This window comes from Budorcas taxicolor, chromosome 10 (assembly GCF_023091745.1).
Source record: "Budorcas taxicolor isolate Tak-1 chromosome 10, Takin1.1, whole genome shotgun sequence".
Lineage (NCBI taxonomy): Eukaryota > Metazoa > Chordata > Mammalia > Artiodactyla > Bovidae > Budorcas > Budorcas taxicolor.
In genome coordinates this window covers 44,730,497-44,748,022 of record NC_068919.1, presented here as the reverse complement: position 1 = coordinate 44,748,022, position 17,526 = coordinate 44,730,497, and the positions used below count along the sequence as shown (strand labels likewise).

At 36.8% G+C, this 17,526-nt stretch overlaps 2 protein-coding genes across 2 annotated transcripts in view; one reads left to right on the top strand and one right to left on the bottom strand.

Annotated features, from left to right (window-relative positions):
- The window catches only part of SNX1 (sorting nexin 1), a 587,700-nt gene that overhangs the window by 109,184 nt on the left and 460,990 nt on the right, over positions 1 to 17,526 (top strand). The gene's annotated exons all lie outside the window — the stretch shown is intronic.
- Positions 1 to 17,526, bottom strand: part of HERC1 (HECT and RLD domain containing E3 ubiquitin protein ligase family member 1) — a 209,468-nt gene that overhangs the window by 34,938 nt on the left and 157,004 nt on the right. Inside the window, exons 41-54 of the mRNA XM_052646182.1 lie at positions 16,748 to 16,864; positions 16,306 to 16,537; positions 14,968 to 15,092; positions 13,791 to 13,990; positions 12,586 to 12,854; positions 11,082 to 11,134; positions 10,192 to 10,392; positions 9,396 to 9,570; positions 6,522 to 6,792; positions 6,178 to 6,391; positions 3,117 to 3,322; positions 2,233 to 2,360; positions 1,110 to 1,237; positions 82 to 282 (exon numbers count right to left, since the gene is read on the bottom strand). Coding sequence (XP_052502142.1) covers positions 82 to 282; positions 1,110 to 1,237; positions 2,233 to 2,360; positions 3,117 to 3,322; positions 6,178 to 6,391; positions 6,522 to 6,792; positions 9,396 to 9,570; positions 10,192 to 10,392; positions 11,082 to 11,134; positions 12,586 to 12,854; positions 13,791 to 13,990; positions 14,968 to 15,092; positions 16,306 to 16,537; positions 16,748 to 16,864 — 2,520 coding nt within the window. The remainder of the gene's footprint in view (positions 1 to 81; positions 283 to 1,109; positions 1,238 to 2,232; positions 2,361 to 3,116; positions 3,323 to 6,177; positions 6,392 to 6,521; positions 6,793 to 9,395; positions 9,571 to 10,191; positions 10,393 to 11,081; positions 11,135 to 12,585; positions 12,855 to 13,790; positions 13,991 to 14,967; positions 15,093 to 16,305; positions 16,538 to 16,747; positions 16,865 to 17,526) is intronic.

Here is a 17,526-nt window from a genome sequence, read left to right as displayed (position 1 = left end):
ATTTACTCAGCATTTGCCAAAAGAGTATATCTATTTGATCAGAGGGAACACTCTCAACCAGATACAAATCTAATCATTTACCATCCTTTCGATAGCAATGCTCCAATTCTCGACGGTGCATGGTGGATACATCAACAACTTCAATCAGTCCTAGAGATCCATCCATCCGTCCCACCAACAACAATTCTGGAGACTCTCCTGACCAGGCTGTAGATGGACCCTCTTCTGGCCAAGCCAGAGCAGATACCCAGTGAGGCTGAATATCTACTAACCCTTTTCCTCCTAGAGAAGGAAAAAATGTTAACTAGTTGTCACTTAATTCTTAAGAGTAATAACAAAAACAAGTAGTATTTAACACGCTCAAGTTCAGTTCAGTTCAGTCACTCAGTTGTGTCCAACTCTTTGCGACCCCATGAATCGCAGCACGCCCAAAGCAGTTCCCAATTTCATAATAGCCTACTAATGAATAAGACTGCAAGGCTGGATCCTTCATTTATATACTACATTTGATTATCAAATCGAGTTTTTCTGAAACTATTAATAACAAAAAGAGATAGCTTTTATATGAGAAAGAATAAAGGAAAATAATCAGTAAACAAATGTCACTTAATTTTCCTAATAATTACTGAAAACCAAATTAACATATGAAATTCATCTATAGTTAAGGCTAGCAATTTCTCAATTAAGCAAAAACAAACAAAAATACTGGTAAGCTGAAGATTACAATAATTTTTATTTTCCAGAGATATATTAAAAATCAACAAGAGTTTGTACCTGTGAAAGAGACAAAATTAACAGAAATATTTCAACTGATTCAAAAGAACACATAGCTGGAAATGTAGTGATTGCTACTTCTCTAATCCTAGACTGAATGCTCAATCGTATATAAAAGGAATTTTTAGTTTAAAATTACCAGGTTAATTGATACTCTCAGAAATGAAAGTCAGGAAACGAACACTCTTTCTTTAATTTAAATCATACTATGCATAGATTTGCACAGCTGGTAAACAGATTGTGAGATTCAAGGTGAAGGGAAGCCAATGTTTGAACTTAGAAGGTTAAGAGAAAGAGTTCCTTCAGTAGTTTACTAGTATTTATGTGACTCTTACCATTAACTTGCCAGATATTCACCATCTTTTCCAAAGCCCCAGCTAGGTATTTACCACTGATACTCCAGGAAACAGGTGAGAAACTTGGATCACTGGGTGATCCTAGGCTTTCCTCAGCATCACCTTCCCTAGAATACAACAGATAAGCATGGAATTCTAATCCATCATCCAAAAGAAAACTAAATTCTGAATCTTAAAATAAGGGTTTTATATAGACGATAGTACTTAAAGAGAGACTCTTACACTTCAAAAGCTTGGCTAGTAGTATTTGACAATCACATAATTGCTAGTGTTTGTCATAATGTGAAAATTGTAGAATTACAACAGAGTATTACTTAGACAATTCATCATTTAATGTACTACATAATTTGTCAACAAAGATATTCTGATTCTGCATGGTTTATACATATGATTATTACTTAGGGCATATGGATTCTTGCTTGCCTAATAGCTAGGGAAGTTCTATATTTAGCTATAAAAATAGAAAAGATACTACACTGTGCTAGAGAAGAAATATCATTACTCTTAATTCCTAAATAATCCTTGAAGAATGATGGAAAATAAGCCTACCGTTTTGCAGAACTGAACATGTTAGCAGAGTAGACCTTGATTTAATTCTAGTAAGTCCAGATATTGACAGTTAATATTTTTATCTTCTAAGTTACTATTTAGTAGGACTTGGTGGTCCAGTGGTTGAGAGACCATCTGCCAATGCAGGGGACAGGGATTCGATCCCTGGTCTGGGAAGATTCTACATGCTGAGAGGCAGCTAAGTTTGTGCAATGCAACTACTGAAGCCCCTGTGCCTAGAGCTTGTGCTCCACAACGAGAGAAGTCCCCACAGTGAGAAGCTCGTGCACTGCAACTACAGTGTACCCCCTACTCACCACAACTAGAGAAAGCCCACGCCCAGCAATGAAGACCCAGTGCAGCCAAAAATTGATTAATTAATTAAATATTATCTTGCAAAAAACAAAAAACAACACATTAGAAACTGTTCTGAAATAAAAAATTGTAAAAAACTTTAGTCACAATTTGATTATACTAACACAACCAAGATGAAGCATGTTTAGGATTCTCCTATTTTTAAATGTTACCCAAGGGAGCTAACATCAGTACTCACAATCTGTTGAACACACAGGTCTGTTGCAGTGAATACTGCTTCTTGGTGACATTCCACACCCGGATGGTGCCATCATTGCCACTTGTAGCCAACAGTCCTTTTTTATTACACCAAACACAAGTCATTACCTAGAAAAGATAAAAAGTCCAGCAATATGTGAGCAAGTTTTAACTCAAATGATTCTGTAATTTGAAAGAGTTCTATCAAATTAAAAATAAATCTACCATGAAATTGTAAAAGTGTCCATGTTATAAAATAATATGCATGGTCTAATTCTAATTGGCTTGTAAATATACACCTATATGAGATATACCTTTAAAATACTATGCCCAAACTCATTTGAATTATCTTAGACTTGTTACAATTTTAACTAAACATGTTTGTTTAATTAAAAAATGTTTTTTAATCCAATAAAATAGAAGTATTCAATATGCTCTATAAAACCAATTACAAGACTAAAAAATGATTTTTAAATTGGAAAAGTAGAGGTCAGTCTTCATTTCCTAAACTTCCGTTGTCACTGCTCAGGGGCCCAGTGGGTTAGATTAAAACAGTAGGGTCAATTTCTTCTCCTCTTGCATATGTAAGCTCTTATCTTTTGTGAGGTTATTCCTTTGGTTTTCTTCTCATTCCCCATCTGATGTTCCCATTTGTATCAGATTATATAGCATACAACATACACATGTAGAGAAAGGAGAGTCGGTAACTAGCAAATACTGATAATATAGCACACACATGTATTTGCGTAAGAGAAAGAGAGAGACAGAGAAAGAGAGACACACATATACACACCCCATGATCTAAACTTTAAGCTCCTGGAGAACAGCAGAAACTATTGTATCTTGCATAAGGTGATCAACACACTTGGGGCTTAAAATACATACTCTGTTCTGATGCGCCTCCAACTTGATAAAGGAGCATTTTCTGAGATCTCCTCCCATATCAGCAAGCGTCTGTGGGGCAGTCTGGTTGTCGCGGTCATGTGCGGCAAGAGTGCGCACGAGCTGCTGAGCAGCCCACTGCCTGTGCTGTGAGGACAGCCTTGAGGAGAGGCAGCAGGCTGCCAGGGCGTTAGCCAGCTCCAGAGGGCCTGCAGCAGAAGGGTCACAGGGAGGGTGGGCATACAATTGGGCAGTTAAACCTGCTTAGACAAAACAATGAAATGATGCCACGTGAGAGCTGGTGCTGGTGAACAAACAAAAACGGGTTAACCCATCTTTTAAGAATTAGCACTTTTTTAAGCAATCATTTCACTAAGATATGCATACAAGTTATAAAGCACTTATCTCACATAAAATTCTACAATAAATACGATTCACTGCAAATATACATTTACATACATTAAGCAATGTATGTAAATGTCTTTGCTCTAAGGATGCACAGACTCAGAATACAGCAGACATCAATTTAAGGCCAGGGCAGAGCGAGCATGTCCTAAAAATTAAGAGTTTGGCTTCTGCTGCTCAAAAGTGATTGTAATAGCCAATCAAGGGACTGTCTTGATAGATTCAAAAGCCCATCTCTCTTGGCCAAATAGTGAAGAGAAGGGTACATAGTGTATTTAAGTAGTCCCTTCAAGTATATTGTTTTAAGACAAAGAGAAAAACAGCACTACTTTATATAAATTATATTACGGAAACCTACCGGAATTATTATCTATGGTGACTCAAACCATAATCGAATAAAATAATCTAATTAAAAAGACAAATTTGGTATATTTTCTGGTATTTATTACCATGTACAATGAAAAAGTATCCAGGCACTTTTCTTATGATCTAACTTAACTATACATTGCTCAGGCTCTCAGTCATGTCCAACTCTTGGCAAACCGATGGACTGCAACACTGCTCAGGCTCTCAGTCATGTCCAACTCTTGGCAAACCGATGGACTGCAGCACGCCAGGCTTCCCTGTCCTTCTCCTCCCAGAGCTTGTTCAAACTCATGTCCATTGAGTCAGCGATGCCATCCAATCATCTCATCCTATGTCGTTCCCTTCTCCTTCTGCCTTCAATCTTTCCCAATATCAAGGTCTTTTCTAGTGAGTCAGCTCTTTGCATCAGGTGGCCAAAGTATTGGGTGTTTCAGCCTCAGCATCAGTCATTCCAATGAATATTCAGGACTCATATCCTTTATGATTGACTGGTTTGATCTCCTTGCTTTCCAAGGGACTCTCAAGAGTCTTCTCCAATGTCACAGTTCAAAAACATCAATTCTTCAGTGCTCAGCCTTCTTTATGGTCCAACTCTCACATCCATACATGACTAAAGAAAAAATCATAGCTTTGACTAGAAGGACCTTTGTTGACAAATTAACGTCTCTACTTTTTAACACGTTGTCTAGATTTGTCATAGCTTTTCTTCCAAGGAGAAAGTGTTTTTTAATTTCATGGCTGCAATCACCATCTACAGTGATTTTGGAGCCCAAGAAAATAAAGTCTCTCACTGTTTCCCCATCTATTTGCCATGAAGTGATGCGACCAGATGCCATGATCTTCATTTTTCGAATGTCGACCTTTAAGCCAGCTTTTTCACTCTCCTCTTTCACTTTCGTCAAGAGGCTCTTTAGTTCCTCTTTGCTTTCTTCCATAAGTGTGGTATCATCTGCATATCTGAGGTTATTAATATTTCTCCCAGCAATCTTGATTCCGGCTTGTGCTTCATCCAGCCTGGCATTTCACATGATGTACTCTGCATATAAGTTAAATAAGCAGGGTGACAATATACAGCCTTGACGTACTCCTTTCCCAATTTGGAACCAGTCTGTTGTTCCATGTCCAGTTCTAACTGTTGCTTCCTGATCTGCATACAGGTTTCTCAGGTGGCAGGTAAGATGGTCTGGTATTCCCATCTCTTTCAGAATTTTCCACAGTTTATTGTGATCCACACAGTCAAAGGCTTTGGCATAGTCAATAAAGCAGATGTTTTTCTGGAACTCTCTTGCTTTTTTTGATGATCCAACGAATGCTGGCAATTTGATCACTGGTTCCTCTGGCTTTTCTAAATATAGCTTGAACATCTGGAAATTCACAGATCATGCACTGTTGAAACCTCACTTGGAGAATTTTGAGCATTACTTTGCTAGCGTGTGACATGAGTGCAACTGTGCAGTAGTCTGAATATTCTTTGGCATGGCCATTCTTTGGGATTGGAATGAAAACTGACCTTTTCCAGTTCTGAGGCCGCTGCTAAGTTTTCCAAATTTGCTGGCATATTAAGTGCACCACTTTCACAGCATCATCTCTTAGGATTTGAAATAGCTCAACTAGAATTCCATCACCTCCTTAGCTTTGTCACGGTGGTGCTTCCTAAGGCCCATTTGACTTCGAATTCCAGGATGTCTGGCTCTAGGTGAGTGACCACACCATCAAGGTTATCTGAGTCATGATGACCTTTTTTGTATAGTTCTTCTGTGTATTCTTGCCACCTCTTTGTAGTATCTTCTGCTTCTGACAGGTCTATACCACTTCTGTCCTTTATTGTTCCCATCTTTGCGTGAAATGTTCCCTTGGTACCTCTAATTTTCTTGAAGAGATCTCTATTCTTTCCAATTCTATTGTCTTCCTCTATTTCTTTGCGTTGATTACTGAGGAAGGCTTTCTTATCTCTCCTTGGTATTCATTGGAACTCTGCACTCAGATGGGTATATCTTTCCTTTTCTCCTTTGCCTTTTGCTTCTCTTCTTTTCTCAGCTATTTGTAAGGCCTTCTCAGACAACCATTATGCGCTTTGCATTTCTTTTTCTTGAGGATGGCTTTGATCACCGTCTCCTGTACAATGTCACGAACCTCCAACCACAGTTCTTCAGGCACTCTTTCCATCAGATCGAATTCCTTGAATACACTTCCACCGTATATGTTGTTATATAATTCATCACATATAACAATGCAGAAACATTTTTAAAAACATTTATTAAAAGACTATATATTTAAATCATATGAAACTTACCTTTCTTTTCAACTTCTGACTTATCATAATTAGGTCTCAGTTTGGCCCCTTTGTCTGCTAGTAATGCCACAAGGGCCTGAGTTACAACAAAATTTGGGGAGGTTACAAGCTTATTCTCTTCAGCAATTCCTCGGAGAAAGCTAGGTAGAAACTTTCGCTGAATTGGATCGTCAACTGTGGTCAGATTTACACCTGTTGCAGCAGAAATCAAGTTCTGTAGAGGCAATCAGAACAAATACATTTAATTTTTAATTTTGGAAAAGAAGCTTTTTACTTCACAAGTTTCTTTAGGAACTGGTTGGCAATAAGCAATAGAGTAAGAAAAGCACTGAAAGCTCCCCTACCTGTGTGCATAACTGCACCAGGAGCTTTGCAGCACTAGGAGTGTTTGATGCTAGACATCCCACTGCTGTGCTCAGATAGGCCAGGCAGGAAATGGGCTTGTTGGCCTTGCTGTGCCCACCTCGTGAACGCTCTGAAGCACTTGCCATGGCAGAAGGACTCGTGGAGAGGCCCGCTCTCCCGGCTGCAGCCAAGCACATGAGTCGAACCAAAGTCCGGATATCGGTAAGCCCCAGAGATTCGAGACCAGCAGCCAGGCTGCAACTGGAACCACTGCCAGGAAAAGAACACACTTTAGATACATAAAGAAAGTAACTTAAGTGATCATCTGGAGCCCCACATACAATCCATAGCACCAACAACCAAAATAAAAGGCAAGGTCCACTATCCTAGTCATACAAGTCCTACTGTATGTATGTATGTATGTATGTATGTATGTGATGTCCAAAAATAAAAACCTGGAAACTGTTATTGAAACCTTTGTTTTAATAAATATCTACATACACTTGAAGTATACCTGAATTACCAAAGTATAATTTAGAGGAATGTTCATAAACCATGAATTTTCACAAACTGAACAAACTTATGTAACCACCTTCCAGATCAAGAAACAGAACACTACCAACACCCCAGGAGACTACTTGGGCCCTTCTCAATCTCCAGGCCCTCAAAAATAACTACTATTCTGATGCTTAAGGCCATAAATCAGTTTTGCTTGTTTTTGAACTTCATATAGATAGGATAATAAAGTGTGTATTCTCTTATGTCTGGCTTCTTTTATTCAACATTATGCTTGTAAGATTCATCCATGCTGTTGCATTATTAGCAGCAGTTATTCATTTTCACCCACAGCAGATGTGGGTTCAGTTCCAGGCCATGACAATAAAAAGAATATTGCAATTAAGAAGGCCAAATTTTTTTGGTTTTCCAGTGCATATAAAAGTCATGCTTACATTATATTGTAGTCTGTTAAGGGTGCAACAGCATTATGCCTAAAAGAACAATGTGTTAATACATAGCTCAATTTAAAAATACTTTAATGCTAAAAAATGTTAATCATCTAAGCCTTCAGTAATCTTTTCAGAACAGTAACATCAAAGACGTGATCAGTGGTTCACAGATCATCATAACAAATATGACAATAATGAAAAAGCTTGAAACAGTCCAAGAATTACCAAAATGTGACAGAGACATGAAATGAGCAAATGTTATTAGAAAAATGGTGCCAACAGACTTGTTCAACTCAGGGCTGCCACAAACCTTCAATTAGTTTAAAACAAACAAAAAAAACAACTAATATCTGTAAAGCACAATAGAGTGCAACAGAAAAAGATATGGCTGCCTATATAAATGAAATTTACCACAATTCATTTCTCTATACAGATGAGAGCATGGGGCTATTATGAACAGCACCGCCATTCTTTCCGACAAAAGAGTGAATGTTCTTTCCGACATCTCTGGGTACACATATGTAAGCACGTCTGTTGGATATATACCCAGAAGTGTTTTCCTGGGTCATGAGTACATTAATACTCACTTTCAGTTGGTACTATCTACGAGTTTTGCAAAGCAACTACCCTAAGTTATTTCTGTACCAGGAGGGTATGAGAGGTCTAGATGTTCCACATCCTCATGGTCACTTTTCTCCCCTCAGTCTCTTAAATTTTAGCCATTTTGATGGGTGTGTAGGTGTATCCTACTTTCATTTCTCTGAAGAGTAATGGGGCTGAACATTTTTTTGTTCATGTTTATTGACCATTTCAAGATCCTTTATATTATTTTGTATTGTGTCCATTTTTCTTTTCTGTCTTTTTCTTATTGGTTTGTAAGAATACTTTATATATTTTGTCGGTTATATGCATTGCTAAGATCATCTTCCATTCCAGGGCTTTTTTTTTCACTTTCTGACTTATACTTCCTATATGACTTTCGCTGAACCAAAGTTCTTTTTTAATGTAGTCCAATTTATCAATGTTTTTCTTTAAAGTGAATGCCTTTTGTGACTTGCTTAAGAAATCTCTGCTTGTTCCAAGATCAAGAATAAAATCTTCGTTATCTTACAGAAATGTTACTGATTTATGTTTTACATTTAGACCAAAAAGTCACTTGAAAATACTGGCTTTATATAGTTTGAGGTTGGAGCCAAGACTCATTTTTTTGCTCAAGTGAATAAACTATCTGACGTAGCCCAAGAAAAGATTATCCTTTCCTCATTGCTCTGCAATGTAAGCACTGTCATAAATCAAATTATAAATCAAATGTTGATCTACACGTATGAGTCAGTTTTTGAAGTTCATTTTCCATAGACCAAACTGTCTATATTCTTGAGTCAACATCATACAGTCTCATCTAAATTTTCAGTTTCTTTCAGGGTCCTTTGGTCTTCATTGATTTACTGTTAAATATCCCTACTTAATCATTTCTTAAATGGATGTCTTTTAAGTATTCTTGGTTCTCTTCCCTTTTTTAACATTACACTCCACAGTATGAACACAGCAGGAACCTCCACAATATGCAGATTGACTTAGCTATACAGTTGGTAAACTCTGCAGAAAAACTGACTCAACCTTCTAGTTTTACCCTACACCAAATGGATCAATGGTCTTAGTTTCCCATTTCAGATAATAAAATGTTTGCAGTTTACTCAGTTATTATAATGGCAATATTTTCTGCCTAAAAAGACCCAAACATTAATTGAACGACTGACTGACTGAGTGAATGAATGAATAATAATGACTACTGTCTGATTTCTTTCATTCAACAGTAGTTATTCAAGTTTCTAAAACTTTTATTTCTTCTTCCCAAACAATACCAGACTCCTGTCTGATATGTACAAGCAGCTAACTTGGCATCTTTTGGCAGAAAATAACACTTACCTGACTGAGAGAAGAGACAGAGCTCTCATGACCATGGTTCTGGCCAGAAGAACCTGAGCAGCAGCCGTCACTCTCCTTAGAGCGACCACCCGGTCATGGGGATTTGCTAAGGCAGCTGCCTGTTCACCCAGTGTTATTCTCCCAGAGGAACTCTTTTCTACAGAGCCATGGCAACCTGAAAAACGGAAGATTTTGCTCAGTTTTCAAGAAGGTAAGGAAAAAAATAGCCAAACTACTGAAAAATTTTCCCTAGGTAGCTAGGTTCTAGGCTACTAGGAAATAAAGCAAATCAATGTATTTTGCTCATCCATAAAACTTTGTTATATAGAAGATGGTTTGAGAGAAATAGATATTTCTAAGTCAATAATTTATTATAGGAAAAATATGATTCTTAAATTTTTTTGGTTTTATTTATTTTGCTCATGTATCACTTCCACTGATAATAACAAATATAGAAAAAATATAGTTTCAAAAATATGCTTTGAGTACATATTCACCCAAATTAAAAAATACTACAAAATAGTTTTTGTTTCCAGGTTTCTCTTAACACATAGTTAAAAAAAAACCTTGTATTTTATAAATTTTTTATCACTTGAATATTTTATAAAAACAAAAGAATCTGAAATTAATTTTACATAATACCTTCAAAACATTAAAACACCTGGCTAAAGACAGTTGATGAGACAGAAAATATTGAACTCATTATTATTAACCTCTCACCTTATTATTTACTTTTCTAAGAAGCAAATTAATATAGACTCTATAAAATCCATGCCAATCAGCATTCCAAGTTTACCTATTTGCATCAGAGTCTCTTCCATACTGTTGGTTGCTGTTACCATTGCTACTGATGCTCCTAATGGATCACTGTCAGGGAACTGAACTGGTTCTGGTACAATGCGGCGGTCATTTAAACCAAGAGGGCCAGCAAGTAATTCAAACTCTTCTTCACCTGTTAGCTTTTCATCTTCATCAACATCCAGCATGTCCCAGTCTTCTGGAATTTATAGAGAAAAAATGGATGGTATGTAAATATAAACACGACACAACCCTGCTGGCAATGGTTATTGTGAGACAGGTCTAAGATGCAGATGGACTGAAAGCCTAGTCAGTGCCTACAAAATCAAATATAGCACCATCTCTTGGTGACCCAACTAAACTGCACTCTGGACGCACACTGGGACTAAGGGAAAGGGATGAGAGCAAATCCATTTAAACCAATAGCACATGTTACAGTTGATAATGGAGGTTTCAACTAATAACAAATACTGTTATGGGGCCAACAAAGAGTAATTGACCCTGTCCATGATTATTAGGAAATGACTTATTCCAAATAAATGAATGCTCCAGATAGACTGATGCTCACTTCTTTATTTTTTACTTTCCACAACTAGGATAAAAATTCAAAATGTATTAATACTTCATATTTTACTTACTTTGAAAAAATATACACACCACACAGAAATTAACATCCTGTGGGAAAATATTAGAACCCAGGTCTTTTTCCCTTGACTTTTAAAACTAGGGCTATTGCTATCATACTATCTTGAACTCTTGGGGGGAAGTTTAAGTTGACGTGTACATAAATACAGAGAAACATATGAAGGTTAAGTTTTAGTAACAGATGTTAAGTAGAAGGTATGTACAAAAATACATGTGAAATAAAGAGGTTCTCAAAACAACTACCTTCATACACACTGTCCTGCTTGCCAATAAGATCTGGAGCTTGTCCTTTGTACCTGCACCAAACACAAAGAACATTGTGTTTTCATATAAAACAATTACTCCAAAGTGCAAATTATGTCATTAGGACATTTAAAAAGGTCATTAATAAAGCAACACAAAATTAAAAAGTATGTTTCATGTTATGGAAAGTGAAAGTGTTAGTTGCTCAGTCATGTCCGACTCTTTGCAACCTCATAGACTGTAGCCCGCCAGGCTCCTCTGTCCAAGGGATTCTCCAGGCAAGAAAACTGGAGTGGGTTGCCATTTCCTCCTCCTCCTTACTCATTAGCTATCTTCCCAACTGAGGGATCGAAACCGGGTCTCCTGTGTCTCCTGCATTGGCAGGTGGGTTCTTTGGGTTCTTTACTACTAGGCGCCACCTGGGAAGTCCCTTCATGTTATAGGCTAATGTAATAAAAACCACTGGTATGTAGATGTTTACAAAATCAGTGACTGTTTTATCAAATAACTGTGGAGGTTTCTTAGTGACCAACATAAATATTCCACCCCCCCCCAGTTTATTTATTTATTTTTGGTTGCACTGGGTCTTCGTTGCTGCATGTGGGCTTTCTCTAGTTGCGGTGAGTGGGGGCTACTCCTCATTGCAGTGCACAACCTTCTCATTGCAGTGGCTTCTCTTGTTGCAGAGCACAAGCCCTAGAGTGCTCAGGCTCTAGCAGTTGTGGCACATGAGCTTCAGCTGCTCTGCAGCATGTGGAATCTTCCTGAACCAGGGATGAACCCATGTTCCCTGCATTGGCAAGTGGATTCTGAACCACTGGACCACTAGGGAAGTCCCCTACATAAATCTTTTAATCAAAGCCTATTCCAGAACACTTTAAGGGTTTTAATAGTTGACAGTAAGGGCAAAAACCTTACTCATTAGCTATTAATTGCTATTTAGGAATATAATGAAGTAATATTTTCATGGAAGCTTGTTTAATCTAAATAGTCTATTTTTTTAATCAAGAAAAAAGATCTTAATCAAGATGTCAAAAATATGGTGAAAAACACCAAAAGAAAAAAAGGAACATAAGCCTCTTGAAGGTTAAAGCAAGGATCCCACTCACAATTTGTTAACAAATTTAAGATTAATACAGTCAAACTCCAGTGAAGGACCTGAGACCATACCACTGTTCCCAGACTATAGACTGCCACCTTGGCAGGAACTTGAATTCTTCCACTTCCCTCATTCCTGTATCTAAATTCAGCAGTCACAGGAATTTATTAAGGAAAAAAGTAAAGTGAAAGTGAAGTCGCTCAGTTGTGTCTGACTGTGCGACCGTGTGGACTGTAGCCCACCAGGCTCCTCCACATCCATGGGATTCTCCAGGCAAGAGTACTGGAGTGGGTTGCCATTTCAGGTAATTCTTCACATGAAGAAAACTACAATCTCCATGCCTCAATGAGATACTTTTATATACTTTAGTCAGAGCATCTGGATATCTACACAATTTCAAGGTACCTTTCAGAACTTGTTGCCTTGGATTTGGTCTTCAGGGCTAAGTACTTTTCCCTGCAGCTGCCACATAGCAGGTAGTATGGATTTCCGCTCCCACATTCACCACCGAACCAGCCATCCACATAGGAGCCGTTGCTGCGATAGCCCTGGCGGTTCGCGCTGCGCCCACAGCCTGGGTGATTTCTCTTCATGTGCTGATTGAAGTTGACGACACTGCATTCACACAGCTCACACACCACCACTTCTTCCCTGTCTTCAGACTCACAAACATGCTGCACAAAATGATTTCATATCACATGATTAGTCAAATTAACATATAATTAAGAAGAGGTAAACAGATCATTTATACTAAACTACTTGTTTACATATGCTGGAATATTTGCAAGATGTTCATCAAAGCTATAACAAATCAAAATTCAGATCACACTCTGAAGGTGTTCTTTCCCCTTCCTCACACTGAGTGACAATAAAAGTAACTGACTATACTACCGAGAAAAAAATTATTAATAAAAACAATCTGCCTCATCTCAATAATTTAAAATCCCTCCAATGAAAACTTTTATCTGATCATAACAGGCATATCTATTTTCTGAATTTCTAAGAAGTCATTTAGATTAATTTATCTTATTAATATATGATCTTCCCTATAAAACTTACACTTGTGAACTTCTCAGTCTCCCTGCTACAAAAAGTCTAATGCTAAACAATGTAAACATACAAACCCACCATATACCCTTCCCTTTGATGGACGTATTTACAAGATCTAGGTGGCACTGGCTCCTAGAATGAGGCATTACAGTGATTAAATAGAACCTATGAAGGAGAAGAGCATGCATTCAACAGCAAGATAAGCACAGCAGCCATGTTAAATACCCAGCAGAGTTGATTGGGACCTGATGCTTATTTTGTAATCTATCTTTGATATTAGAATCAAATGATCACAATATGGCTCTATTCATCTAGTCTGGGGAGAGAAGCAATAAAATCGCACAGAGAAAGCAACAAGAGAGACTTTTTATTAGTTTGTAGGTATCAAAGTAACCTCAAGTGTTAGAGCCCCAAACTTTAGGATGAGATGTCAGACTTTTTAGAGTGCTACAACTCTAGGCAAGGCTGTTATTAGTAAGCTGTATGAACAGGAGGGCAGGAAAATAAGTCAGAGCAGCCCCCGCTGCAGTCACACACACCCAGGTAGGCCAATCCAGTACCTCTGGGATCCACATTCCCAGAATATCATTGTCACTGGTCAGGTCTTGTCCAAACATAGCTTCCATCGCTTCATCATCAAGATCAATTTCCAATTCCTCATCTAAATTAAAGTCATACAACGCCCCTGGGTCTTGTTGCAAAGATATTCCTTCTCTCCGACTTTGATTCCTGTGGGCCTGCACAGAGCGGTATAACCCCGCTCAGAACAAAACAAGAAAGGCATTTTATTTGCACGTATAAAATAATTCTGAATATTTCGCCAGTTCTTAACTGCTGTACAACGCAGGTAAGAGCCTATCTCAGCTGACTTACAGGACTCCAGATCATAAACATAAAACTTTACCTATCATATGTGCTTCTTCTTCTGTGAAATGGGGATAATAGCATTCATACTTTGCACAGTTGCTGATAGGTTTAAATAAGATAGTCCATGTGAAATATTTCATAAAGTTTGTTACACAGAACACTGAGTAAATGTGGGCTGTTATAATCCTTTCAGTTTTTTAAAATCAGTCCCTTTCACTATATATTAAATATACATCTTATATGTTCTAGGACAGTCTCAAAGTCTCTGTTTCTATAAACTACTGAATCATTATTTATGTTTTAAGAATTCAAGGATTAAACTCTGCTTTCACAAAAAACATATTCTAGATTTTTAACTTACATTTCATATGCCAAAAACATAATCCTCAAAATATTTACTAATGTAATGAAAAAATACATTTTTGCTATCCAGGGCCTTACCTAGTAGTGAAGCCCTGAAGTCCACAAAGTACATCAGAAAAACCAGTGCCTACTTGGCACAGAACTCTTTCTAGTTCCTTCTAATCTGTGATATCTTAAACATGTATCTTCACTTCTTAAATTATGTTTCTTGAGGGTAGAGAGAGCATTTATGAAATTTCTCAATATCTACACGTGACTACTATAGCCTTCTGCATCCAGAGGGAACTTAAAAACAAATTTATGAATGTATGCTGTGATTTAAATCAAATAAAATTATATAAATGCATAGAAAGTAATATGCAAATACTTGCTCTTTGAATGTGGAGGTACTGAACATTTAGTATTATTAATCCATATCTTCTTTAACGTTGCTTATATATTCACTTTAAAATATAAACAAACTATATAATACTTTCACCAAGAGAAAGATGTGAAACATATACTTACCTGCTCTTGCTAGCAATGTTCGAGCAGCCAAATCAAACTTGTGCCTTCTTGTTACTGCTGAGCGACCCCTAGCTGGCGGTCCACTTCCAGAAGCTGCATTCTCTGCATGATCCAGATTATCAGCACTAAAAGTGCAAGTTTGAAAGCAATGCACATTTTAAAAAATCATCATGAACAGAAAACACAGGTGCTAACTTGCTTGCAGTACGTTTTCCTCCAAGTATTACCAAGAAAAATATGTTTATGATAAAATTTTGAAATATATCTTTTGTGGTTGGCAAAGTTCCTAAGTTATAAATGTCATATTTCTCTGAGCAGTAATGCTATCTGATTTTGAAATTATGCTTAATACAAGTTTAAATTATGAAATTATGCTTAATACAAGTTTAAATTCAAATGAGGTCAATAACCTTAACTAAATCTTAAATGATTATATACTGAAAATCTGAAATGACTGGGAATCCTTGCCTTAGAGCAACAGATATTTCAAAATAAGTTATGGAAATATTCACTGAGCATTCAAACCAGGTCAACAGCCTTAACTAAATCTTAAATTATTATATACTGAAAATCTGAAATGACTGGGAATCCTTGCCTTGGAACAACAGATATTTCAAAGTAAGTTATGGAAATATTCACTGAGCTTGTCAGAAAAAGCCTGCAGATTAATATAAGATATAAGCCCCAATATGACTTCATGAACTAAAATGAAATGAAGATTTAAAGTCATAAGAAGTGCTGAATGAGAAGCATTTTAGAAAGGATTACAGAATATTTTATTATATATTTTTTTAATTGCATGATAATTGCTTTACAATGTTATGTTGGTTTCTACATTTCTTTTTAGGCTAGGCATTATTACAGAATTTGTTTTGCAACTTTAAAAAAGGGTACATTGCATTGGATATTAAAAACTAAAGATGAGATGAAAATATAAACCTATATTAAGAGACACAAAGATTCCTACTGAATCCATTTCTATTGAATGCATTAAATCAATTATATAAAAATGAACATTCTAGTTATTTAACATATAATAAAATTATTTCATCAACATGTTTATTTCAGAATAAAAATTTTAGGTTTTAGTTTGTTCTTTTCAGCAACTTTATATTAAAATTATTTCCTTATTTTCATAAAAATAGCATTCAAGTCAAAACCTGTCATGTCATTTTCACCCTTCACAGAAACATAAACTTGTAACTGAAATGTCCATCTTTTCATATATCTCTACTTAACAACCTTATACATTGGAAGCACCTATGAAGGGACATAAGTGGGGGTCTTGAGGCACCATTTAAAACACATGGAATAGGAATATGGAAATTGGAATTTCACCTTTCACTAAAGCCTTCCTCCATTTCAGCAGCATCAGCTGATGGTATGTCTCCTGGTGATTGCAAGTAACAGGGATCATTTGACTTCCCACCACTGCCTGCAACTGCTGCTCCGTGCCTTGAGTCAGCTGTGCTGCCTGACTGGGGCTCCTCCTCATCCTCATGCCCAGGGTGCTCTATCATCCACATGGCAAGGACGGTGATGTTCTGGGCATCAGCCTCGCCTCGAGCACCTGAACAGGTGAAAAAAAGGTCTAATATTGACTCTGGGCAAAATAATTATTCCTGCTATCAGTTTAAGAGTGTCTGCTATGATGCAACTGTAATTAGATCTGGTATTAAAAATCTTATCAAGCTTTATGGCCTCTTAAAAAACATATCGCCCTTAATAAAGATCATGTTTCTCATATCTGCATATATTGATACTTAAAAAATTACAGTACCTGTGGCTTCCATGGCTTTCGCAATCTGCCGGAGGGAGAACCCCATTTCTAACAAGGGTACTGCAATTGCTGGAGGAGGAGGAGAAGTTGAAAGTCTACTACTTGGGTCTGACAAGGCTGAAACAAAAGAAAGAGAGGTAAGTCCTAAATATTACTATATACCAGGAGTAAAAAGTGTTCATTTAGTGACTATAATTCCCAATTTTCTTAATATTGTCCAAATTTAATGAAATGTTAAAGAATTCACTAATTGAATGTGATTAAATATGATAGAGCTTCTTAAGGTTTTTCTTAAAGATAAACCAGCTATTATGAAATAAACCTGCTGAAAACAATGGTTAATATTTTTTTTAAGTTTCCTATTTACAAAAAATTTTTAATTTTACAGAAATTTTAAACAATAGTACAAAAAATTATTTTACCCCTGAACTACTGGAGAATAAGTAAAAGACATAATGTTCCATCTTCCCTGAATATACTAATACACCACTGCTACAAATAACAACATTCTCCTGCATAACCACAATACAACTATCATAGTCAGGAAATTCACAATCATCATCTAATCCAGATTCTAGTTTCAAGGAAAGTCTTGATAATGTTTTTTACAGCAAAGGATCCAATCCAGGATAATCTTTACATTTAACTTTTCATGTCTTTTCAGCCTCCTTCAATCACTTTGATATTTAGAAGATTCCAGGCCAGTTACAGGGTAGAAAGTCCCTCAATCTGGTGTCTGCTATTTCCTCATGATTAGATTCAGGTTGTGCTTTTTGGCA